This window comes from Poeciliopsis prolifica, unplaced genomic scaffold (genome assembly GCF_027474105.1).
Source record: "Poeciliopsis prolifica strain line A6 unplaced genomic scaffold, Auburn_PproV2 SCAFFOLD013, whole genome shotgun sequence".
In the NCBI taxonomy this organism is placed as follows: Eukaryota; Metazoa; Chordata; class Actinopteri; order Cyprinodontiformes; family Poeciliidae; genus Poeciliopsis; species Poeciliopsis prolifica.
The window spans coordinates 6,630,855-6,658,404 of NW_026562388.1; the positions used below are offsets into that span (position 1 = coordinate 6,630,855).

Consider the following 27,550-nt stretch of genomic DNA (forward strand, 5'->3'; position numbering starts at 1 on the left):
CTTTACAATACAAAGAGCCATTTTTTTTTCCTTAGGAAAACTAAAGAAAACTTAAGAACCATAAATAATCTTTTGGAAAAAAAATTAAAATGTTCAAGAAACATCTTCTAAGGAAATGTTATTTTTATACGACAACCAATATGTAATTCTCTCACTAAAAAGTTAAGAAAAACAACTTCAGATGTGTACATATTTTTTGCTATTTGTGGAAAACGTAAGAAAACATCTAAAAAATATGTTTCTGGTAATGTGCTTAAAATTGCATTTTTTTCCTAATATTTATATTTTAAAACATTATTTTTTTTATTTTAGCCAAAACTTTTAAGAGCCACAAAGACTCTGACCAGCTGTAGTGTCTCTGCTGAAGACGGCATACACATGGGATGATGCTGCCACCACCATGTTTCATAATAGGGCTGGTATGTTCAGGGTGTCCCGTGTTCATTTTCTGCAACACACCTCCACCCTTCTTTCTTCCATCCGTCTCTTCTGCTAAATGGAAGACTAAACCGTGTGAATACTTTTGCAAGGTGTTGCTTTGAACACATTATGGAATAAAATGATATCACCTCATAAAGAAGAGGCCACAGAGCATTTATTGAATTGTGTTTCAGTGCAACAATGGACGAAAACATGTCACAATGTTACATTCATTTCGGCGAAGTCTTAGTTACAGCGGTGACGCGTTTGAGCTCGTTTCATGGCATGGGAAGTACCTCAGACCTTAATATAGCAGGAATGTTATTTCAAGGCATTAAGACCAGTGGTCCTCTTCTATCTAGAATGTAACCGAGGTACATTACGGGAAATAAAAAAATAAAACTGAAAATGGCACACTACAAGTAGGCTATCCACAACAACAGATTAGCCAAATGTGCAGCAACCCTACAGTCATAAATGTTTCCCGAGATCTCAGTTTCTGCAGAGTTCTGGGATTCATGCAAGAAAAGAGAATACGAGGAACTCCGACGAGTCGTCATCGAGAGTCGACTATTCAACTACAGTCATACATGTTGGTTATAGCGCGACCTTACAGTACGGTGTTTGCAGCAACACATCCAGAGAAGTAGTTTCAGACACATAAATGCGAGAGCCGTCTCAGTTTAACAGTAACAGGATAGAGGAGTTTTTTTCTGTTTAGATAGGAAGAAACCCTGGAACCACTTGATTGTCTAACATGCATCATTCCCTTCTGCGTGTGATCCAAACAGTCTTCAGCGAGGTTAACCCTTTCTTGGTCCGTGTTTGTGTAATGAATGATCCTGAATTACAACTATACAAAGTGATTTCTGCCGAGTCATGCCCTGGCTCCAGCAGAGATCAAAGGGGCAGGGAGGGATTACCTGAGAGTGCAACAGTTCAACCTTTAGATGAACATCTTTCCAAAGCTCAGTCCTTCACATGCCACAGAGTTTAGAAAAAAAAAAAAAAAGAAGAAGAAGATGGTGAAGTGGTGCGGGTCGGAGTATGGTGGAGGTGGTGATGACGTCTGCTTAGGAGCAAGGAGGGTCCTCGGACGGAGTCAAGGATCTACAGGGGGGCGCTGTGCTCAGGGAGCGGAAGGCGAAGATGGCGGGGTCATAGGTGTACCTGGGCGGAGGACGACTGCCGGTAAGATTCTAAAGACAGAAAAAAATGATTCCTTCATAAACAACAGGATTAAATGTCTGTGATTCCACTGGAAAAAAAACAACACTTTAACAGATTTTGTTTCAATCTTGGAGGTGCTTTAGGGACAATAATGCTTTTCCCAATTGCAGAGAGTCCCCCATCCCCTCACCACCACCACCACCCCTCCTTTCTAAAATTAGCCAGAGTCATTTTCCTCCCCACAGGAAACAGCAGGAAATTACTTTGTTGGATTTGGCAGTGAGGCTGCACTTTCTCCAGGGCTGCGGCGAGCCGATTCCTCACAGAGACTGAAAACTGAGATGAATGTATCGCTGTGACCGACTGGTTTCTCTCAGATAAATCCTTCGTAGTGAGGCCACAGGTGTAGCTTTATAACTTCAGCCAAGGGCTTCAAGGATCCAGCTGCTGTAACTCAGCAACAATTCCCACAACCAGAGAGTTGAATCGTGTTGATTTAAACAGTAAAACAAAAAAAAGAAAAAAGAAACAAAAAAGAAAGAGTGAGCTGTGGGAAACTGAGAACATAAAAGCGAATCCTAAAAAGATCTTCTCCATATGGTGGCTGCAAGTCAGGCATATTACAATGAGGTAATCAAGACATTTCTGAAAGTCCAAACAATTTTGACAAAACTCAGCAGAGGCAAAGTTTGATTAAAACGTCTAAACACACTGCCAACATTTTCTGATTGAACATTCCCATAAATCAGAACTTATTTTGATTACAAAACGGCTCCCAGGATGTGATCCTTATCTGGTTGTTGATATAAATGATGCTCTCTTTGCCTTTCTCACTCTGTAGTTCAACGAAGTAGCTATAAAGTCTTCAAATCATACAGTGTTTGGGCAAGTATTCATGTATTCAAATTTAAGACAGGGCGCTCTTTCTGCATCAGTGATTCAGCTGCACTGTGTGACCTGCAGGAATCACAGACTTGCCCCATAACCAATGTGGTGTCAGCTCCTAGATCAAGAGATCCACTGTAGCATCCAGGTCTGACATGATGATCTGATGCATCATGTCCGTGCTTCTGCAGCAAGTTGTCAGGAGTGTGAATTGTAAAATGACAGATGGTCTTCAAACTATTCAGTCATTGTTAAAGAAATAAAAAAATAAATGGCCAAATAATGGAAAATATTTGTTTAGCGAAACAAAGGATCTCGTGTAGAAAGTTGATAGGAATCCATTTCAAAAGATTTGTAATTCTAATTGCAGGAAAATGTGATTCTACCAAGTATTGATTCTAGGGGTTTTAAGGAACAAAAGCATGCCACACTTTTGAGATTTTTACTTGTAAATACTCAGAATGTCTTATTTCCCTCTTCAAAATTATGTGCTACTTTGTTTGGACGTAAGGTCCCATTAAAGCATGTCTGTGTGTAATGTGGCACTTGGCGGAAAAGTTTTTATTCTATTTTTTTTTAAATTACAACAAACTATATGTTTGCAAAGACCTGCATCACAACCTTGTAATTAACCTCAGACCAAACTGAAGTAATGCTGTGCTGCATGTTCTTTTATCCACTGCAACCATAGCTGCACCGTTTTCTCCACTTCCATCAGTCGTCACTCTGCCAACTAAAAACTTCTCATGGCGGCTGACTCCAGCCGCCATCAGTTCTGCTTCCAACATGGTGTTCAGTACACACACACACAAAAACAGTCAGAAGCAGCCAAATCTGTTTTCCAACTGACCCTCCTCTTCATACACACCACTGCCGACCTCCCTGACCCCTGCGACTACTCTCATGCTTGAGTTGCTTGAAACGTAGGGCCCCATCAGATCCAGTGTCTTTTCTGGTCCGCCAGAAAATTGAGCGTTTGCAGATAAAAGGTGGGGAAACAGATGAGTGGCACGCACAAAAAAACTGTTTCCAAGCTGCTGAAAGACTTGCTGTGTGCAGCTACAAGGAAAAGAAAAAAAAAAAGAGAAAAATCTAAGTGCTGGAAAGGACCCAGTGCCTGCAGACGTCACCGACATGGACAACACAACCAGTGAGAGAGAATGAAGGATAATGAGTAATACTTGTGTGTTTCAGTGGAGCTAAACAGATCGCAGCCGGCCCAGGCTATAAATGGAAAATGACTCCATCCCTGGAAAAACACCACAAGGGAACCGCACGCACTCCACCTCCTCTTCCTCCTCCTCCTCTACCTCTCACCGCCACTCTCAAAGATCATCCTCGCTTTCCATCTCCACACACAAAGCTGGTGTGCATGAAGCACACGAGCTGCAGCCACAGTTGGTGTGTATACATAAACAAGAGTGTGATAAGGCTCCACTGACACTATCCCACACAACATGATAATAACGTCACTTCTCTCAGCACACTGCGCGTCCTTCTGGAGTGGGCTGCTCTGCGCCAAGAAGCCGAGGCTAGTTCCAGTCGAGCTTCCCCTCAAACAGCAACGAAAAAAATAAATAAATAAATAATTTTTTTTACAGTTTAGTAGATGTTCGTCAGATCCATCAGGACACTTTGCAAAGCTTTCAGAGCCCTCTTAAACCAACTAAGCTGGGCAATAAAGGTCACTGGGTGTGATAAACCTGACGAAGAAAGCTTGAAAGCAGCGCTGCGGTGTGGAGCTGATGGTGCTATCAGATTTTCTGCAGCTCGGAGGGCATGGGAACGAACGTCAAGGCCAGATGCCGTCCCAGTGTGGAGTTGGATGGAGATCAAGGAGCCGGCCACAGGACCGGCTCGGCTGTTCACAGGGCAACAGAGCAACTTATCTGTAATGAGAACCACTATCCTCTGCGTCCTGCTTGACAAGGAGTCCTTCCTGCGCCTGCGTTTACATTCACCTAAAACTGATTCATTTACTTTCAAAAATTAAACAAAGATGGAAAAAGAGCATAGCGTATGTTTTCTTGTAGAGAAAAGAAAAAAGCTTAGCGGAGGAAGAAATAACTTGATAAGCTGGTTGTGTTGTGCATAAAATCACATTAACCTGCTGCTAAATGAAACACAAATTAAACATTGTAATTATGTTATTTTGTTAATAAAAAGATAGTTGCTCTGCTTTTTATAGACTTCTTACACTGGACCAAAAAGAAGTTGATTATTTAGTTGGGCTATCTGCAGGCTGATGACCTGCAGTTCATTCCTTGACAGACAAGCTGCGTGGTGTCACTCTTCCACACAATGATTTTTAGTTTATTGGTGGGCAGAAAAAAATCCAAATTTGGTGAGAGACAGAAAAATAGAGGTGCATCAAGGTGCTATGAAAAGCAGAGCTGAGATTTAGAGCATTTTGAAAACTGAAGGAACAAATCCCCACGGATAATCGTTTATGCAGAGCTCCAACCCCTCTTGACATCTTGAGAGCAATATTAAATTTTGGTAAAATGTCAATACAGCCTCATAAGTATACAATTTTGACAAGTGACCACGTTTCATTACAACTAACAAAAAATGACAGGAGAACTATGTGTAAATCACTACTTTGCTTTTCCAGGAAAGTGTGCCACATTAAGTGAACCTCCTGCCAAACAACTTGCATAGACCTCATGTCTGATTCTACAATTTTATTGAGAAAGAAAATATATTTCTTAAAATATAAGAAATATGTAAGTGTTTTAACAAGTAATTTAGGTTAAAATGGCTAGTTTGTAAAAATGTTGTGACAAGAAACTCACCCGAATCTTCATTGTCCGCGTTTTCCCTCCACAGTTCTTCTTAAGTAGCATTTTCTGTGGAGAACAGACATGTATAGCTGCATGAACAGCTTCCTGAAAAATGTTATTTATACACACATACATATATAGCGTGAACTTTACCATTGAACACTACTGAGTACAGAACATTTCAGAACATTTCAGTCGTGAAATGTGATATCTTAGCATGACAAAAGGGTGAATCAGGATGCAAATCCAGCTGTCTGACTAAAACTAAACACTTGAGGCTTATGCAATATCCTGTCTCCGTCTGCCCTCCATGTCCACGCAGCTTCGCCATTCTCAGAAAAAAAGAAAAAGAAAGACACGCAGTAGGGGCGGAGGGACCACACAATCATCAAATTGTCTGAAGTTTGGGGAGGCAGCTTCCAAGGACCTCGGGAAAGAATGGAAACACAAGACTCCTGCTGTTTGATGTGGGACAGAGAGCTGCCGTCCACTTGCCCTCATCCTCACCTCATGCCAACGCTGATCTATTCTGCGTCAGTGGCACAACTAGGAGAGCAGACCACCTAAACGTGAATGTGGAAACAGAAATGAGGCTCCCTGCCAAGGTTTCAAAATACACTCTCTATGTGCATTTCACCCAGATGTGACGTGCAGATGTGAAATAAGGAGTTGCTGGTTCTTCACAACAATCTGCCAGATTAAGAGTCACAATTTACTTTAGTTCAGATCAGCAGCTGATTTAATCTGCGATCTCATATTGTGAATTCATATAAACCTAAACTTTGCCCACTTATCAGGACACAGATTTTGTTTTGTCTGTTTTTTTGTTTTTTTACACCATCAACCACATCACCTTTTTTAATTGATAAGTCTCAACTTGATTAGTCTTCACTGCCAAAACAGTAGAACTACACTATTCTCATGTTACAACCACAGACATTTTCCCATTGCGAAACTTACTGGTGGCAGCATCATCCCGAGGTAAGGCTCTCACAAGGACAAAAACTGGTTAGAGTAGATTGGTTGTCAAATGGAGCTAAATACTGAGAAACACTAGAAGCAGCAAAATGTAGTTGTGCAAAAACATGACGAAGGTGAGATGAGTATTTAAGAAATGTAATTTAGGGTATTTGAGTGCTTGCAATTGTATTTGCTAAGTACAAATGCAAGACCATTTTTTCACATTTTCCACTGGTAAAACATTTATGCTACTTTGTGTCAGTCATCATCTGTCAAATAAAATCCCAACAAAAACATTAAAGTTTACGGTGGTGATGTAACAAGAAACAATCCTCAGAAACTGGAGAGATTAGATCAGAGATTGGTCTTCGTGCAGGAGTTACACAGCATCAAATTTCAGCCAACCTCAAGTTAAAATCCAAATGACATCGTCTTCAGTGTATCTGTGATTATGGTCCAGCTGCTCCTAGTAAAGTCTGAGCGCCCCTCTTCCAAAATAAATCACACATGTTCAAATGTTTGTTTACAAGAAAGAGGCAAGAACAGTCAGTTTCATCCAGAAATCTGCTCGCCTCTTCCAGCGGGTTCTCCAAGTACAGGTCAAATTTCAAGCCTACGATGCATCAAGTATACACTGTGTATGACCTGCGTCTGCCATGAAATCTGTTGCTCTTCCGTGGATAATTACAGTAACAAATGGTCCAACCTCATCTGTGACGTGAATTATTGAGGGATTAGTGGGGACTTAAAGAAAGCAACTCGCTGACCTTTTAACCTTCCTTTTAATGAAATTATGACGCGCATAAATGCAGCATTTTGTTCTTGCTGTGGCCAAACTCCAGGAACATATGTGAAAAAGAAATGACCAATTTTTTTTAAGCTTCGCATATTTTTCTCTTTACCTAGAACAATTATCATTTGAAACTTTTGCTTTCTTGCACTCTTCTATAAATTTGTCATTTTTTCAACTCTGTTCTACAGTTTCTCCTCCAGGACCGTTCATGTAAAGGGTTAAATCGGGGGAAACTCCGGCTGAGTCTGCTTGCTACCTCTGCAGGCCCCCTTTTGTATACCCAGTAGCACCTCCCATTCCACTTGACTGAGCGTGCACACGCTCACTGACACACACGGATACTGCAAAAGGAGCAGGAAGATGTGCACATGCTGGCTGGATGATGGATGCACACACACTGTTCGATCCGCACTGCCCACTGTCTCCCATCATCTGCTCTTTCCCTCAAAATAAAAAAAAACAAGACATGGACATATGTAGCCCTGAAACCTGCATCTCCCTGCACACGTACTGTCCCGTCCACGGTGTGGGCCAACAGGTCTACTGGATTTTAATGATTAGCGGACCAGCTTCTCCATGACTCATTAGCGGCTGTCGGTTTTCTCTTGTTTATTTAATCTTCTCCTTCTGCCTCCCACCCCTTCTTCATTTCCCCTCGCTCACTAGCCTTTGTGAGAAATGAGGGCGGACATCTGCCGTCCGTCCCTCCCTCTCCTTCATCCCTCTCCAGCAGGACCACCGAGGTGGAGAGTGTCCAGCTACAGAATTGGAAGGCTTTCTTTGCATTTTGAGCTGGCCTGCATGCTTCTTCGTGTTAATATTATTCCTTAAAAGATTTTCTTTGTGTCGTAACGCGTTTCTGTGGTATACTTAAGAACAGAAAGTCCGAACAATTTTAAACATCAAATGACAGCATTGATCCCGGTTCTTCATAACTTCTATAATTCCCACCGACAGAGTGGTGTTTATTTTCATGTTTTAATGGAGGACAACCCAACACATTGGTTGAGTCATTGCTTTCTCTGACAAATCATTTTCCAGTCAAATGAGGAATTATCAGCTAAAATATGTTTGGACTTCTCTTCTGCTCTCCATCCTTTTTCTTCCATCAAGTCTGTCATATTTTCTTTTCTTAGACATAAATAACTTATTTGTTTATTTGCCAACATGTAGCAACCTCTGCACTGGTGGCAACGCAGTTCTATAGCATTCTTCTCAGGAGGAGATGATCTTCAATAGTCTTCTTCACTGCTAGCTGAAGCTTTCAACTTGAAGTCATTAAGGAGCCAGAAAATTGTTGTATTAATTATCGGCGATACTCTTTGCGGCGGTTTCCTCCATGGGAGGCCGTTTTAATGCAAAGAGATAATGGCTGCAACTCCAACTCTTGCTAAAACAAGTGTGCTCCGTGTTCATCAACGTCAGTGTGCTTCCTCGATTATTAGAGCGATTTCACAGAGATGAGGTTTTCACGGCTTAACTTGGATATATAAAATCTAACATAAAATTGAGCGAATAATATCTAACATTAATGAGAAATGCACCATATGTATGCATTGTGTAGCCAATTCTGCCACTAACTGATAAAAAAGATAATTTTAAAGTTTTACTTTACATAAAAAGTTTGTTTATTTAATGGAAATAGACAGTTTAAAAAAAAAAAACGTTAGAGCAATAATAATAATAATAATAATTCAAATGCATGTTCATTTTCTGTCAAACTGTACACTTTGCCTCTGCAGTCCAATTTAAAAGTTGGAAGTTGAATTAAAGTAGAACAACTTAACATCTGTCTTCAGAGATACATATAAACTGTATGTAAAAGCATCTCTCCCAGCAACATGTTGTATTGACTTCAAACTGAAGTGCTGCTCCTACTCATTACTGACTTTTTTAGACAGGTTTTAAACACCTATAAAAGGAAATAAAAGATACGCAGAACCACAACTAAAACCTGTAAAGTTCCAAAGTAGCTTTTCCATTTGGTGAGTAATTTGTGAAAAGAAACAAGCAAACCGTTTTTCTTCCGCAGTTTGTAATTCTGCAGAGTTGGCAGACTTTCGAGGACAAATTGGGAAACTAACCTGTTGCATTTTTTCCAGGTCCAGACTGGGTCTCCCCTGTTCTCCGCTGTAGCTGTGCCGATACTTTCTATAAGGTGCTGATTGGTCGAAGTGGGTCAGGATGATGGGCCGTGCGAGTGGCTGAGCCACCTGGAGCTGAAACCTCATTGGGGGTGGCTTCAAGTTGCGCGGCGGGCTGGAGCTAAACAGAACAGGGCTGGGAGAGGCAGCCAGGCAAGCAGCACCGGGCTCAACCAGAGGTCTGACCGAGGCCGGGGGCGACCGGCAGCCACACAGGTCCCGCACTTCTTCATCGCTGGAGGGGCTACTGTGATGGTCACCATGGCGCTGGGGAAAACTGGACACCCACTTCCTGTTGTCGCCGCAGCTGATCCGCTCCAGCTCTTCCTCTGATGAGTGACGGTCCAGATTGGCATCCAGTAGGAGACGGAGGCGTCGTAACCGGGCCGGAGACACGGGACCCTGGTTGTGCTGCTGGCTGGTAGCCAAAGGGGTGAGGGCACAATTTCTCCGTCTCTCTAAAAAAATGTTAAATCATGGATGAGCAGGAAAAATCCCAGTCAGGAAAATAAAAAAAAAATCCAAATGCAACTATCTATGTGCGTTTAGTAAAAACAAACCTGAATTATGTGAATCATTATTTACAAGAAAAATGTTTTAGATGGCTCATATACCTCTGTCAATCTGTGCAAGCTCCTGGTTCTCGCCTTCTGAGTCATCACTCTCCCCTCCCTCTCCACTGCCATGATAGGAAATCTAAAAAAAAAAATAAAAAAACATTCAGCTCGTCACATATTACAGGCGACTACTACTGTATTACATTGTTGAAAAATTAAGTTGCATTTCATCTGCCGGAGGTCTCCATATTACTGGACCAATCAAAACATTTCATTCCACTCATAATCTTACCTAATATCTACAGAGATCAACAAGTTAACAAAAACCAAATGTAAATGTAATGTGCAGCTCCTGGTCCAAGTTCTTGGTTGGACCTGGAGGGAAAATCAAACCTAAACTCAAGTGCGAAAACCAGTGGAATTTGCTGACTTGTGTTCAATGACCAGGTTTATTGCTGTTAGCGCTACAAAGACTAGTAAATTTCCAGTAAATTTCTCTACATTTTGGTAATTTTAAACACTGTATCAACATGGTCACCAAAGGAGGCTGTGTTCAACAGCTTCAATTACAAAAAGAAGCAAAATTGGCAGCGATTGTCACAGTTTTATTTGCAAGGAATTAGCTGTAACGTTATTCCCAGATCAAAAATCTATCAAGACAAACTTAACGCAGAATTAGTAACTCAGTGTTAAGTTGTCCCACACTAATTGGTCAAATTTAAAGTGTACACTGTACACCTTCATTTGCAGAAAATACTTACAGACAGATGAACATAATGTAAAAAGCAACATTTCAGACACGTGAAACAAATGATCTTTTTTTGACTGTTTTTAATGTTTTCTTTTTAGTTTCACAGCAATAAATCTGCAACAATTGATGTTAAGCTCCAAGCATTAAGAGCAAAGCAGATTTCATTCTACAATAAAAATAGACACATAAAGTTGAGTCATCCTGTTGACAAACTGCAGACTTTGTTTCCCACGACCTCGAGGCCTGTCTTGAAAAAGAAAAAATCAATTCCTCCTTTACAGCAGCAAAAACAATAGAGATAGCCTGCAGTATGCAACGCTAAGAGTTAAGTAATGCGCCTCGCACTCAGTAATTACCACTCAGAGGCTTCGCTGAGCAGCTGCCATCTGTGCATGTGTGTGTGTATATGCTTACAGTGTGTAAAACACACACTCTTCGCTCCGAAGCTTCTCAGAACGTGTGAAAAGGGGAAACAGGAGCCAAAGCTCCAAATCCCAACAAACCAAAGGCTGTACTCAAATGATATTAAAAGGAAATTTCTCTGTTTGTTTTAGCAGCCTCTTCAGCAAAGCTCTGTTTTGACAGTCCTGCTGCGTCACGAAGCCAAAACTTCCCCGTTTTCATGTTTGAAATCAGATCTAAATAGTAAGTATGCAATCACAAGAGAAGATGGAAGACTTATTACGTAGTGAGTCATGTCAGAGTAAACCAAACAACACATCGCAGTTAATTAATCATCAGTTTGGATCAAAATATACTTAAATACTGCCTACTAATTTTCATGTTCTAATTAATTTATATATGTAAATAGGGTTGACTGTCCAGAATTCTCAACTGGGTGGCATTTCTACAACCCACAGGCTTTTCTGAGGCATTTACATTCAAGGGGTCTTGATAAAAAAAAAATTAAAAAAAATTACTCTGAGCAACAACTTCCTGCAGGGAATGTCTTTTGGCACAATGCTTAAGCTAAACTGTTAAGCGCTATTAACTGTTGCCAGCCATCATCAATGAAACTGTTCAAATTCGTCTTTTCTAACACAAAAGTGCAGGAAAGTAGCAATAAAACTACAATCATTGCTCAAATACTTATGGATGTCCTCAAGAGAGCAATGTGTATTCCCTGAAATGAGTAAAATTTTTTCTACCATATTTAGCTTTTGGAGCTTCTGTCTGGAAACTTCTCCACAGAGCGATCACTGTCTCTCTGACAACAAGTTAAGCTGACAGTAATGACTTGGCATTTCCTTCGCCCCGGGAGTCACCTCAAAGGCTACTGCTCATGGATCAGAGGACCCTTGTGTAGGATATGGGCGTATGTCTTAGAAATATTGCATCTCTGACTCTAAACTGGACTAGCTCACATGTAGCCATAGTGAAAAACACAGAGATGAACCAAAACACAACACTAAATCAACATAAACAGGAGTTTAAGTAGGTACACAGACACACTGCAAATATATGAACAGCCAGTGAGATTTGCTCCTGCATACTCAAAGTAGGGTTCTTGACAATGTCCTGTTTTGGACTCTTTCCTTAGTGTCTGTTGTATATTTACAGCATCTGACTGGAGGGATTGTTACTGTGGAAGAGGGAACCTGAAAACTTTGCATGTATTTTCTGTGACCCACATCTGATAATGTTTCTGCTCTGGCATGGTGTCACAGTTTGCTGCAACAAAAAACAAGATCCTGCCTAACTGACAATAAGTGTATGGTTAGGCAGGTCGTTTGATGGTAGATATGAAAAACAGGTGAGAAGGAAGTATCTTGTTCAAACTCTACGGCAGCGCTAAAGCATTGTAGCACTGCAGTAAAATATTTATAATTTCAAAATTAAAAAATAAATTTTCAGCTACTGAAGAGATGTCTAGTATCTCCATTAGGGTACTATGCATCTATTTTAATAATATATATAATGAACTACAAAAAGGAGATCTTGTGTTCGGCTCATTCCATTCACATTTTATTTTACACTTTTTCCTTCCACTCAACTTTCTATTTACAAGCTTGAATACAGCCAGCTTCTTTAGCAATAATCCTTTGTAACTTACATTCTCTGTGGCGGGAGTCAAGTCAGCCATCTACATAAATTATTTATGCACAATAAATAATTGTATTACTGGATAATAAGACAATAACATAGGAAAAAGTATATTTAAAAAAGAAAATTATTTTTTGTATTTTTTTTTCATATTTAGAAACACAACGTTCTATATGACTAAGTGTGCAAAAGCTGTATTGTAACCCAAAGTTCTCAGTACTTTAGTTTGTAGCAATCAGATGGCTCAATTTTTCACTTCTTATGGTTTAAAAAAAGTTTTACGATGTACTAATAGTAGGGAAATATGTTTATACAACTGCTATGAATAATATCTAGATCTGGTCATAGGAAAATCTAATCTCTCTTACTTCGTAACATTCAATTGATACAAATGGGAAAAAAAAATCACAGTCAATGGAAATAGGATGTGATACAAAATCTTCAGATTTTATATAAATGTAATTCATCCTTGGATTTAAGCATTTTATATTTTATTATTTATTTAATTCTACCACTGAGCCACATGGCAATTCAACAAGAGTGACATATAGACCTTATTTAATAATGATTTCAATAGCTAAGTATGCAAGACTTTATATTTTTTTCTTAGAGAATCAAATTTTGAGAAACAAAATAAAAAAGTAGAAATGCTACTTTCCTATTTTCTATATCACCAATTAAATGTTTAAGGCCCAGAGGAATAGTAACCGAGGTCTAAATATCCGTCTCAGATGAATATGACTAATCTTTAGAAAGTTTGCACTCACTTTCGGCTTCCTTTTGTGGTATGATGCAACAAAACACAGAGACAAAATGACAATCAATGGGACGCTGTTTCTTGGACCACAACGATTATTTTCTTTGCCCCTCCCCGTCCTGTGAGGAGAGTTCTCTGATTTTTATGTTATTATTGTTATTATCATCATTATTATAATTAGCATCAACTCCAAGTGATTTAATTAAAAGAAATGTTGGTCATTGTGGTGTTGGACTAAAAATGGTAACAATTTTCATTAATAAATAAAACTGATGATTTTATTTTAGTTCTTGTGTATTTGACCTGCAATGGAAAACTCATCAATTCCAAAAATGTGCCTGGCTTAAAAGACTCAGGCTTAAAAGACTCAGGTGTGGCTGATTAATACAATTATAAAAGTAATATTTTTATAAAAGTCTTTTAAGCAAGACGCAAGCATCCTTTTTTTAATTGAAATGTATGAATTTAATGCCCTCTCACATAATCCAGTGGCACTACTGTCCTTTATTCATATTAAACCTTCATTACTATGTATTTGGGCAGCTAATTGCAGAGTACTGCAGAGGTCAGACAAAAAAAGTGGACAGAATAATAGATTGGATGAAAAAACGACTTCTTATCCATGCACGCTAACCTGGACAAAGAGTTGTGTGTTTGTGTGTCAAGAACAGTTGAATGAAATCCTTGTCAGGCCCCTGCATCACTGAGCAGCTTGCTAAGCTGGATCAATGGCAATGTCAAAGCGTACTCGCACCAGTTCACACACATATCAGCTTTGCTCCGTCCTTCCAAGCTGACACGGACACTGCCTCACAAAACACACCGGTACAAGGTCAGAGATGGTCGATTTCTTTTCTCTTGCACACATGTGGATTTTTAACTCAAGTTAGGCCGATTTTTGATCACCTCGTGCTCCTGGATTACTGCATGAAGACCAAACTCCAATTTAAAATCTGTGTGCAAACCAGCCCTCAGAAACAAGAGAAGTAGTCTTCATTTCAGAGAAGTCTGACTTTGGTTTGCCATTTTTAACAATAAGCAGCTACGTTTAATGAACAAGATGGAACAACATCAAAGAGGACCTGCTGTAAGCCATGCCGATTAAAAAAAAAAATATGGGCTCACTTAAGGAGTAAAACCCAATCAGTGAAAGTATTTGAAAAATGTGCTTGCTTTCTCTGCTGGAAGTAATTTTATAAAATACCAGATAAAAGGCCATCTTGAGTGAGCTCTGCATGAGCAGAGCAACATTATAATCCGAGATACAGCACAAATCACAAGGATCTCATGCTGCTTCAGATGTTCTTCCCTGCAAATCAGCCTCCATGAAACTGCTGCGCATGTGCACCAGAAGCATCAAAGAAAGAATATGGCACAAGCATGCATAAAGTTGTAATACAAAGTTTGAATATGTGGCTCCTCAGTCAAAGTGCAGATAAATCATTTTCAGTAAGATGTTAACCCCACATCAAGGTTTATATTCTCTCATGTAAATGGGCCAAGTTTTGCTGTTTAAACATTAACAATTAGGATTTCTCTCTGACCAAACTGGCTCCTGTTCAAGCTGTCTATGAACTGGAAATGTTGGTTGAATTGGATTTTGTAGAATTATGTAGAATTCTCACAGCAAAGTTTAGGTTTGCTACTGTCTGACCTGTATATTTGCACTCCACACTTCAGACAGATTCAAGTTGACTACACCATGGAATTGAATGGGTCTATTCATTAATGTTTGAGTGTGAAAACATGCAATTGAAATATTTTTACTGACCAATATAATGGCAACATTTGATTAGACAAACACGTATTTTCCTCACTCTTTTCCTTTTTGTTATCAAAATTTTACTTTCTATAAACTTCATTGAAATCATTATCCTGTGTGGAGGTTATGGACAGTAAGAGTTGGCCAACTATATTACATTGGGTAACTATTAAAACTATATTGGCATCTACTGGCCAAACTATATTACGAGGAAGCAGAGTGCGGATATATTGGCTTTGAAATGCAATGGTCCACTAAATATTACATCTAAGCAGTCCTCAATAGTGCTTCACCTGCTGATATTACAATGACCACTGCAATTCAATATAAAGTCATCTCCAGCATGTCCTGGCAACTGGGTAATAAATAATGGCAGCAGCTGTATAGCATTCACGTTTATCGGATCGTTTTATTTTATATCTTAGAAAACCTGTAAAATGCTAGTTGTTAGTATTAAGAGTTGGTATCAAACTCAAATCTCAGTACCTATTCTTGATCTACTGACTGATTTCATACCAGCTGTACAGGAAGCAAACAATCCGGCTGTGGATTTTTTTTTTTTTTTCTGTGTTTGCTTACAGCCAAATTTTCAACAATCATTACTATTTTCCTGTGCACAGCTTGCAAATGACATTATTGCTTATGCAGATGATGTAGATTGTTATGGAATCTAGAGTTTCCATAACAATCTACATGTTTTAACCCACTGTTGTACGATCAATCCCATTTGACCGGCTCTGAACTTTGCTATTAGAAGACATTAGGTGTCAATCCATTAACTGGTCACAGCACAGTAAGCTTGCTAATGATAGCTTAGCACTTTAGCAAAGTGAATAAAATTGTCAACTGGATCAAAACATGAGCACAACTATAGCTCAATGCATCATGTCTGGTAAAGCATGGTGAAGATTATGGGAATAACTGTAATACTAATGGAAGACAATTTTACTGCTATGGAAAACTGATTTTTTTTTTAAGTAAATGCTATCATCTTTAATAAGCAATCAAACAAGAAAACTGTATGAGCATATCCCTAATTTTGAAGGAGTCAAATCTCCAGGGCACAAAAATGCCCTGATTGTGGCCCACCGCTAGCTGAAGACGTAATTTTCCTTCTCCAGACGGCATGAAAACATTAACTTAAAATGCTAAATGCTAGAATCAAACAGCCTCATGAAACTATATTTCAGGATTTTGTAAACATGAGAAGTCCATTCTCATCTACCCTGTAATTCCCAAATTAATAAACATAAAGCAGGCTGCATGGTAGCACAATTGTCACCATGCAACGAGAATTTGGTCCTGGGATCGAATTCTAACCCTAGTCTTTTGCATGGAGATTGTCTGTTCTTTCTAGGTACTCTGACTTTGTCCAACAGTCTCAAACCATGACCATGGTTAGGTAAATTGGTGACCACATCTAAGAACAATATGAGCCCTGTGATGAAGTGGTGTGTACTCCATCTATTGCCATGTGAGCCAAGAGCATCCCATTGAACCTGCATAGACAAGCACCAACACTTTCTTAGCAATACTTAGCAGACTGGCTTTTCCTGGTTGATGCCAAGTTCCTGTTCTCCTTGAGGTCTGATGTACTAAATCAGTTTTATAAACATAATAGAATTTAAACATAATAGAATGTACTACAGTCTCTTAGATAGTGGTTGTAATTTTGAATCTAACAGAAAATAAAGGGATTACAAGATTATCTCTATTCACTACCCACATCAATGTCCATAAATTTTGTTTTTTTAATTTATCTTGAAAAAAGTGCATCAACCTACATGCTGTGAGTGATGCAGTTATACACTGAAAATTAGAGTTCCATTGTTTTGATGTAATTAACATATTAGGGGGGGAAAGTATTTTATAATCAGAGCCTGTCATGGAAAAACTGGCTGAGTGACTTTTAAAAGTCTCAAATATCCACTATCATTTGGGTACTATAAAGAAGTGGCAATTTACTCGCTTTGATACATTTCTTTGACCCAATAACGACTCACAGCATAGTGCTCAGTAAGACTTTCCCAATCTTTGTATGGATCTTGTCTCTGGAAAAAGTCAAATAGTTTAATGTGGTGTGCTGAGTACTGCTCTAACTGGAAAAAAAAATGTTAATATGCCAGTGTGTCCACTTGTGGACAAAATGAGGAGGTTGTTTCCATCATGATTTGCAGTGGAGAACTTCATATTTCACATCATCCAGAAGACAGGATTATATCACTGGGTGGGAACACATAAACATAAACAAGTGTGGACAGTAGAGGTTGCACGTTTTCAGTGCAATCATCCTCGGCTGGGCCTTTGAAAGGGGTGCAATTTGGCACAAAATGGCAGCCATGCGACCGACATACAGTCGGTTGATGCACAATAGTATAGTTGGAGCAAGTTAGTGACCCATGCAGGACACCATTCACTCGCCTCCTAAGTAAAAAAGGGGCATTATGCAAACTGAGCAAGCAGTGACAAAGGAGAGCACGTATGTGGGTTCAGCTGTGGAAGACTGTAGATGTTGGGATAATTATGGCTCAGAGGAGTTTCTAAAAGTACAATGTTTGTTTATTCTAGTCTGTCTATAGATCCAAATTGTTGTTCAATGTTTGTCTTGACACGTAGAGCAATTATAGAGCCTGAAGAAAATTAGTGCAAATGTGTTACTCTCTTTCTCTCTCCTTCACTCACTCACTCACAAACTCACGCACACACACGCACAGCATAGCATGAGTAAAAGCTATATTATCCACATCTGGAAGAGTGGAAAATGCCTTCAAACATGGTATTGAATGAGTTGTAATGAGCACAAAGGCAGAGAAAACTACAGATTTGAGAAAAACAAAAGTTAAAAAAGGAAATACCGAGGCAAAATGGAGAACTGAAAAGGAAAGAATGGTAATCAACTCATTATTACCCCTTGCAGGAGTCATTACAAGGACTTCAATCTGACTCAAGTAAAGCCATGCTGCACCCACTCAGGCTAATGTCTTTCTCAGATGTTTTCCCTGCAATGACAACCATATTTTCTAACAGAAACTGATTCCAACTTACCTTCAGCTGGAAAGGATGGATTTCATTGAGTGAATGTCTTCTCAGCTTTTTCGTCAGTGTCTTTAGCATTTTATGGAAAGTAGCTTCTGGTTATCACCAATAATTAGCTACTCTGATGTCTTTTAAATAACGATTACAAGTTCATTAGCTAACCTGAGCGACTTACAGAAGGCATTTTACTTGAAAACCTACGAGTTACGACAAAATAATAAAGAATTTTAAAAAATCAATCTGAACTTCAGGTTAGCCGATGTCGATGAAGATGTTAAACCGAATTTAGTTAACTGCGTAGATGCGTCTGTGTTCATGAGCTGCACGCAGCAAACTACTTCTTTACCACTTCATCTGAGTTCGTATTCTCCACGTAGGTTAACATGTTCTCCTCCGGAAGCCTTCCTGTACTCTAACACAGTTTTAATTCAAAGATGTTCCTTTAAAAATAATAAAATAACACTACACTCGCTCGCATTCAGACACGCACACACTCTCACTCTCACGCACACACGCATACACACAGCCAGACTGATCATCGGACACACAAACACAGAAATCCTGCTTCGGCTCTGGCCGTAGTGCACGCCGATTGGCTGAGTGTTTTTCTACGGGCTCGTAGTGTTTTGTGATTGGTCCATATTGAGACAATGGGTGGAGCTAAGAGTTAAAGCCACACTACGGAGAGAGAACCCTGTTGACATTTTTAGTTTACGACCATTGAAACGACATAAATTAATAAATACATTTTAAAATGGTAGTTAAATCAAAAACTACTTATAATTAACATAAATAAATAATAAATAAAGAAATAAAAATGTTTTTCTCCTCAAAGACTTTCACAGTGTTTACAAGCCCACATTTATTTTTCTTTGGTAAACCTAATCTTAACTTTGAAGAAAGAGCCTCTTTTATTTTTGAAGTCTTAATGACAGAGGACAGCACAGTTGCACTCCTTTCCAGGCGACAAACTGTTATTTACCATACTTCATAAGAAAGTTCATAATAAACAGAAACGTTTTTCCCATAAAAAATTAAGATGTTCCAGCAATTTTTCTTGTAACAAAAAAGGTCAGCAACCTACATTTTCAAATTACATATGAGAGAACTTCGACTTTCTGATACATTTTCATTTGCCAGTAGCAGGTGCAATTTTATTATTGCCCCAAACCAATGAGCCAGAACACCACTAATCCTATTCCTAACTACATTTCAGTATGTTGTTGTACCTTAACCTAATAAAATTAGGTTAACATACATGTAAACAAATGCATTTAGTTGCTTAAACAAATACATAGATACAGTTAAAACATGGCATGATTTTACAACTCATTCGTATGTGTCTATATCGGGGTTTTTAGCCCCTTTTTTTTCTGATCACGTTTATTCATTTCAGGAAGGATTCATTTCCTCAGGCAGTCTTTTATGTTAATCTCATAGATGCCTTAAATTCAGTTGTCATGGAAAATGACAACCCCCCACTGATAGATATCCCATCAACAGTTCAGGTTGACAAAATGAAATAATATTACTCCTAACTAGAAGCAACGTTTCAGTTTTCTCAGACATTGCTCATAAAACAAATTATGTCACTAACCTGTATGGAGTTTGCATGTTTTTCCCTTGCGTGTGATTACCTTGTTCTTTCCGGGTACTCTGGCTTCCTCCCACAGTCCAAAAGAATGACTATTAGTTCAAATGAATACTTAATTTGCCTTAAGGTAGTGCTTCCCAACCCTGGTCCTCAAAACACATGTTCTGGTCCTGCATGTTCTAGATCTTTCCCTGCTTTACTACACTTAATTCAAGTGATTACAGTTCAGCAAACACCCGTCAATCAAAATCACTTGCGCTGAAACACCTTGCCAGGGCAGTGTGCCTTGAGGATGAGGGTTGGGAACCACTACCCTAAGTTATGACTGTTGGCATGCGGCATTGATTGTCCTTTGTGTCTCTATGTTTTCCTGTGAAGGACTAGTTGCATGTGTAGGTTGTCCCCCACCTCTCATCAATCAATGATAGGCACCAATACCCACTTCTCCACCACACCTGCAATCCTACAAGTTTTGCTTGTAGGATTGTTTGATTAGATCTTTAAACTTGACAAATACATATTTAATTTTATCCAGGAGAAATAGTGACGATTACTCTGGAAGTAAATGTGAGCAAGAGTTAAAACTAGTTCACTGCTGATACAGAGCATGACAACATTCTTTAAATATACCTCAGAACTTCCAAACACACAGGCCTTTCTTTCTTTCAAAGAGACAGGGATGTGAAGAGGAGGAAATTGTCAAATGTAATTGGTGTAAGTGAGGTATTCAGTTTCAGTGATGTCATCCTAGAAAGCATATTCTTCTCTGTAGATGTCGATGTTTGTGAGCACATGTGGCAAACTTGGTCTTCACAACAGCAGTTTGTAAATAAAATCTCTGGGGGGTTTTTTGCAATGCACTGCAAATATTGATTTGTATTGCTAAATATTTGGGATTTTTTTTAAAGGTTATTCTCTTTTTCTGGCATGGTTAGGGAGATTGCTGCATTTTGCCTTATGGAAGCTTCCTTGTCATTCTGTTAGAAAATCTTTGTTTTTATTAACATGTTTTACCTTTTGCCTTCACAACAGCTTCGTCATGTGTGCTTGTGTGTGAACAAGAGAGGCTTTCTCCCTTAACTCCTCCGGTCAATGACCTGGTCAACTTTCCAAGCAACCTGTGGCTTGGTTCCAGGTCAAGCTCAATGCAAATCCAATTTAGTTCTGAATATAGCCAGCAGGTCAGCTACACTCAGGACCGGCGTTCTTTTTCCTTGCAAGCAGAAACTATCTGACGTAATGCTGAGAGAGGAAATACGCACACAGCATGTAAATGCGTGTTGAGTAAAGTCATTAATACAGTATAAGCAATCTGGAATGTTTCTGAAATATAATCACAACATACCACATGAGGGCAGCATTTCCCTTCCGATTGATACCAAGTTTTTAGAAATATGTCAAAAAAATTGTCTAAGATTCAGAAAGTCGCGGGGTCAACGCTGCTTGTGAGAAATAAATGCTTATGAGAGACAATGTCACATCCTCAGACTTTATGAAATGCATTTCAGGAGTTTAAAACCTGCACCCAAAGATTATTCAAGTAAGCTATACATATATTTTCAGGGCGAAGATAAGTTTCCTCATCATTAGGATGAATGTCATAGGAATTTAGGGTAACTAATGTCTTATTTGTACACTTCTTTTTTGCGACTCAAATGAAAATATAACATCCATTATTGACTGTCAGAATATAAGAATCGGTGATGAATCTGAATTTAATCAAGATTTTATCAAGTCAACAAGCTTCGACGTTTGAGCCTATACATACAGGCTCAAATGTTTACATACTTGTTAGATCAGGTCTTCTTTGCATCTCAAGTCACATGGTTTTTGAAGCCACCCAAAAAGATGGAATTACTCTGGTTCGGTGTTTGTCATTTTTTGACTGCATTTACAGTCAAGAAATGATTGCAAGTCGTTCAGACTAAACTTTAAAAACACTTGAGTCAAAGGCATTCCAAGATATGAGAGGCAGCCTGAATTACCTTTTCCCAAGCCAGCTTTTTTAACATTGTCCTTTTGAAACACTCCATTGTGAAATTTTCAATGTCATCCCATCCACTTTGTGCATTGCATCAGTGTAACTAACAGAAAACCAGTCTCTCAGCATGATGCTTCCAATACCATGCTTGACAGTTGATGTTCTCAGGTTTGATAGTGTGGCCTCAGATCCTTCAAATACAGGGTAAATAGTAAAAGTAAAAGTAAAAAAATTTTGACATCCAATTTATCTTCAACACATATAAAACATTATCAAAATTGCAGATATTCACTTCTTTTTAGAAACTGTTATATTTTGTATTGTGTTACAGCAGTGCTACATAAGATGTAAAACAGAGAATGTAAAATTAAAATAATTTCATACTCAATATTTTGTATCGTGAGGAGCAGTTAACGTCTCCTTGGGTGTGACTTCATTTATAGGTGTAAACTAACCTCAGGAACAAATCAAACACACAATTTCATCTTGTTAGTTTTGCTAAACAAAACTTGTATTTTTAACTAACCTCTCACTATATTGAAACCATTTTCACAAAAAAATAATGCACATATAATTTGAAATGTCTATATTTTTGCCCTTCTGCCTGAACTACACGACTCATTTATTTATTTATTTTTTCAATTTAATAACCACCATAATTTTCAAACATGCCGACTTTGGGTTGAAATCAGGAGAGAGTTTGGAAAAGTTAATGTGCTTTTTTGACACATTAGATCTAGCAGCACTTAACAATTTACAGCAGGGAACTTGAAGTAAGCTCAGATCCTGAGTTGAGCATTAAGAGCTAAATCAGTTAAAAGGGTCAAAGTTCACATTAACACGGTAAAGCAGAACAGAATAAGTGTGAGTTATTCATGTTAGGGTGTTAGAGGTGTTAAGAAGAGTCATTCTTGGAAAGGATGAATCTTCAAGACACGCTCTTGAAGCATTCAGGCTGTGTTTGAGCTTATTAACTTTCTGAAGAATTAGTCCTCTTGCACAGTAAAACATGGAGGATGTCTCGTAGGACGAAGTTCAGATGATATGTTTCCACCCATTCAGTTCCAAACCTGAATTTTTTCATCATTATGGTCCATTCTTATTTGAGGCATATTTTGTCATTTTTTTCTTCTTCCTGCTGTAGATCTCCTTATATGTACCATTCTGTTGCTGTTACTAATCTCACAATAGGATTCATCAGTAACAAGGCTCTTTAAGACAGCTGTTAAGACAGGAATGCTGTTAGGGCTTTATCTGTCTTAAGCGTCAGGAATGGGTTTACTTCGGCTCATCTAATGCTACTATTGTAAAGTTACAAAGCAGATTTGGATGACGGGTTCAGAGGAAGTCACATTTGCAACAGTTACAGATCCAAAAGCAGTTGCGATTCAGTCTGGCAGGGCGGCAATGCAAGGATTTAATTCTGAGCTTCAAAACAAAGAAGTTAACAAAATGGTGTCATTTGACTTGTTTTATTAAGTTAGGAAGAAGACCCATTGATTTACAAGAAAATCAAGTCTATTTCCAAGATCAAATGACTGAAACATTTTAAATCTGCTGCTCATCAACAAGTACAACAGAAACTCCATTAACAGGTCAGGGAAGAGTCAAAGTTTGGCATGATTGGAATAACTAAAATAAATGGCTAGAAGTAAAGGGAAATAAAAAAACTTTCTACAAACTTTGTGTATGTATTTTATTGCCTACGCTGTACTGTGGAAGTAAACACAACTGCAACATTTCTCCCCCTGGTGGTCTTTGGCTGTTACTACATATTTCATTCGGACTTGGCAGGCTCTTCCTGCTTCACCGTAATTGTGTAAGGGTATTTGTTTATTTCAGTGAGAAAACAAAAAAGTACATTCATCAAGAATGACTTAGGGCTTTTTTTACTGTTAGTGCCATAAGAAGAATTGTATTGTGGATTTGCATTAAACAAATTCAATAGGATAATTTTAAAAACCATAAAAATATTCAGGAGATAGTATTTTAGCTTTAAATGAGCAGATTTGAAAAACATCTCCAGACAGATGATAGGTTAAAAGATCTCCATATTGACAACCAATCCCACTAAAAGGTGAATGAACGAGCCCAGTTTTCAGCTCCTTTGACCTTACGCTTTTTTTTTTTTTCACAGTATCACATCCAGCAAACTGTATCAAATTTTGTCAGCATGTTAACAGCACTGTGATGTCACATTTTTTTTTTTTTTTGCGAGCACTGTGATGTCAACATTTTTCCTTCCTTTCGTTGCTAAAATAGCTCATGACGAATCGTCCGACTGACCTCTGCGCGTCATTATGTCTCTTTTTAGCACTGTTCACAGTATACCTCGGCCCACTTGGCCTTACAAGTCCTTGTGTTTCTCTTTTCCTGCTGCCCACTTCGCCCACGCTCTCCCTTGGATGGCGGCACACAGCCACAGCCTCTCCTCTCCTCTCGCCTCCATTCTTTGCTCACCCACTGACCCACTGGCGGAAAGCGTGGGGGCCATCTGTGGTGGAGAGGCTACTTTTAGTCTTCCAGGCCGCTATTTTCTCTTCAGTCTTTTTCTAAAATCACAAAGTACCGGCCTGCTTACGCAATATGTGTCTCAGTCTCTGACTCTTTTATATTGCTTCATAGATTTTGTAAACACAGAAGTGCACTTGAGCCATGGCAGCCCATTATTAAATGAAGAATGACTAGAATGAAGAAAAATTTACAAAAGTTTTGTTTCCAGTCATTTTATTGTAAAGACCCCCGGGATGTAATTTTATTGTGATTTGGCACTAAAGAATTTAACTGTTTTTAATATTTTCCTGAAATATTTCAGTCTTACATCGAACAAGTAATGAACTAAAACTAAAAGTTTTCTGGTTTTCTGAAGCTTAAAAAGAACATTTATTGACTTTTGATAACTGGTTGAGGAATGGATTTTCTTCATTCATGGAAGAACTACGTGTAAATGTTCATATTTATACTTTTCAAAAACAAATGGCACACACTGCTTTTTTGTAACCCTACTTTTCAGAAGTTTGACCTCTAAGAAATCTCATAAGTCTTGTTGGGGGAAAAAACCTAGACATGCTTTTCTTCTTTTACACTTCTCTTCTTGTTGCAGTAAAGAGGGAACCAAGTGTGACTAAAATGTGCAGCGGTATCAACTGAAGAGTGAAGTTATCATTTTAAGCATTATGTCATTTAGAATTGTGATGACTGCTGAGAAAAACAGAGACTACAGATTTAAGTTTAAGGTTAAACAGCTGATGCTGACACTGCCACCAAAAATAGCTGCCTTGACCACAGGTCAGTCTTGTTCCTTAAACCATGATTATCTTTATCAAATGACACAACATGACAAACAATGAGACAGTCCTCCCTTTTAACAGAGAAAATGCACAAAGTTAAACAAACTTTTTATGTGCCATGACACTCCTTAAAGGTGTAACTTCAGGGATTAAAATTGCAATGCAAATGTGTAATCATTTGTATTTTCCACAATATGTTGGTCTTTGAAAAAAATGTTTTTCTAAAGTGAGAACTATTCCAGGTATGTTCTTTCCTGCTGAAACAATTTGATGGGAGTTTAAGGGTGATACACTCTTCAGAGGGAAAATTATTGTGAAAATACAGCCTAAGAGTATGAAAGCATTGAAAGTGTCCATTTGTTTGCCAGGTAGCAATTCATGATGACGTGACAACACTTCCGAGGTTTGGTTTCCATTAGAACTTCACATCACAGCATAAAAAATAGATCTCCTCTACTCTGATATACTACTGCTTTGTGTTTGGCTTTCTCAAATATAAGCAAATAAAGTAATATGCTTGTTGATATTATTAGTCATCAAAAGTTTAAGACTTGTGACTTGTGAGTAATCTTTTGAACTGCAATATTGTTTTTTCCTACATGATATTGGTTGAAATTATGTCTCTTACCACCAACTGATGCATCTCATTTATAGCCTATATTATTGGTGTGTCATGCCATTCAAAAGGCTAACATATTTGTCTTAACAATTGCACATACTGAAATTTCCTGTCACATTTTCTTTTGCAGAAGAGGGAACTCATCCAGGCTGATAATTTTGCAAGAAACTCCACGGATGCAAGATGTCCAAACATTTGCTCTTTTGTTTGATGTTTCTAAACAGAAAATAGTAGAAAATGACCGCTTTGGAAGGTATGTCTATCAGATTTATGCCAAAGAGCATCAATCTGGCACAGGAACAAAACTTACTTTAGAACAGGAAATAAATTTCACTTCAAATGCTAAAATCACTTTCACTTCTAATCCTTGATTATAATTTACATCATGGTGTGAAGCACTTTCTAATCAGTGTTTTTAAGGGGTTTTTTTTATACCCTTTTAGTAATATACAGGCTATCAGATTATAGAAGTCATTCTGTGCATTACTGAACAAAAGAGGGCAGCAGAGAGTTTCTGTACAGCCAGTCGAGTTCTCATAGACGTCCTCAGCAGACCACTGCAGTACAGGAAACAGACGATTTAATGAGAGCGGCAGGAAGCACAGCCTGCTGCTATGGTCCTCGTCACTGGCCTTGCATGGAAGCACTGCGCTTAGATGACGGATGGAGCCAGGGCCAGCCAAGATGAACAAAGGCGGGGGGGGGCCTAAGGGTGCTACTTCCTCCCTTTCCCTCTCTTCTGGCAGGGGCATAATTGCTGAGGTTGCCTGGAAACAGAAGGTGTCGCTTGTTACATCAGAGCTGCTTTTAGCCAAATTGTAAAATAGCCATCAATGGATCATGAGGGGGGTTTGGTTACTAAAGATAAGCAGCAGAAGGCAGGAGGACTGGGGAGATCAGAAAATAGACAGAGGTCAACGCGAGGACCATTTATTCTTAACTGGGAAGAGCTAGATTAATGAAAAACACAAAACTACAGGTAGGAGCAATCTCAAAATAAAATGAGCTTGTAGCACTATCACTAAGTATTTGCTCATTTATATCTTTCCAGAGTTTGTCTTTCACTGAAATCCCATTTAAGATTTAAAAGATTTAACATTTTTCAACAAATTTTAATTCCAAAGTTTGCTTGAATAAATAAAAGAAATATATACAATTTTCAAGTAAATATTGAATTTATTAAAGAAAAAAAAACTATCTAGATCAACCTTGCCAAGTGTGAAAAAAGTAATTGTCTCCTAAATCTAACAACCAGCCGTGCAACATTTGATAGGGCTGCCATCAAGCTGACTGTCTTTGCAGAACTGTTTCAGAAAGTCCGTACAAAGGAGTTTTTAACATGAACAGCCTGCGTAATGTTACAACATAATCTCAATGGAATTTAAACCCAGACTTTAACTAGGCCACTTCGAAATCCCACCCTTTCTTTTTTTTTGGCCAGTCTGAGGGATTTGCTGGGTGTCTCAGATCATTGTCCAGACGCAATTAAATTGGATCAGCATAACTGAATGTTTTCATTGCATTGAGGAAAAAAGGTTTTGTGAGTTAATTCGCTTAATGCACCACAACAAATCAAGTCATAACACCAAGTAAATTACATGAGAATCAACAGCAATGGCATGGTTTGTGATGTTGTAGAAACCACGTGCAGGCAGTCGCTGCCATTGAAAGATAGTTAGATAATCCAAATGAAATATAAAATTTAATGAATAATACAGGAGGTAACCCAGTGAGAAATCAGCAGAAAATAAAATGGGCAAAGCACACCAGTATACCTACTGGGAAAGTGACTATTGGAGTTGAAACGGGTGAGTGGTTACAGCAACTGAAAGAGAATGACTGTTGGGAATGAATAAAACCAGGTAAATACAGGAGAATACTGGGATCATTAGTAGAATTGACTGAACAAAGCATAAACAAACAAACACCAAGATGCTAAGAATACAAAACACAAGAATAGACAAAAAAAAAAACAAAAAAACAAAAAAGAAACCCAACCTTCAGA

The 27,550-nt window shown here is 38.5% G+C and overlaps 1 protein-coding gene across 1 annotated transcript; it reads right to left on the reverse strand.

Moving 5' to 3' along the window:
• Window positions 1-577: 577 nt before the first annotated feature.
• Window positions 578-18,617, reverse strand: si:dkey-16j16.4 (uncharacterized). Its single transcript, XM_055038364.1, has 5 exons — window positions 18,071-18,617; window positions 9,770-9,851; window positions 9,096-9,613; window positions 5,271-5,324; window positions 578-1,619 (listed from the first exon to the last, which is right to left on the reverse strand). The coding sequence occupies exons 1-5, from the start codon at window positions 18,137-18,139 to the stop codon at window positions 1,494-1,496; spliced, it is 849 nt and encodes a 282-aa protein (XP_054894339.1). The 5' UTR covers window positions 18,140-18,617; the 3' UTR covers window positions 578-1,493.
• Between the last annotated feature and the right edge of the window lie 8,933 nt (window positions 18,618-27,550).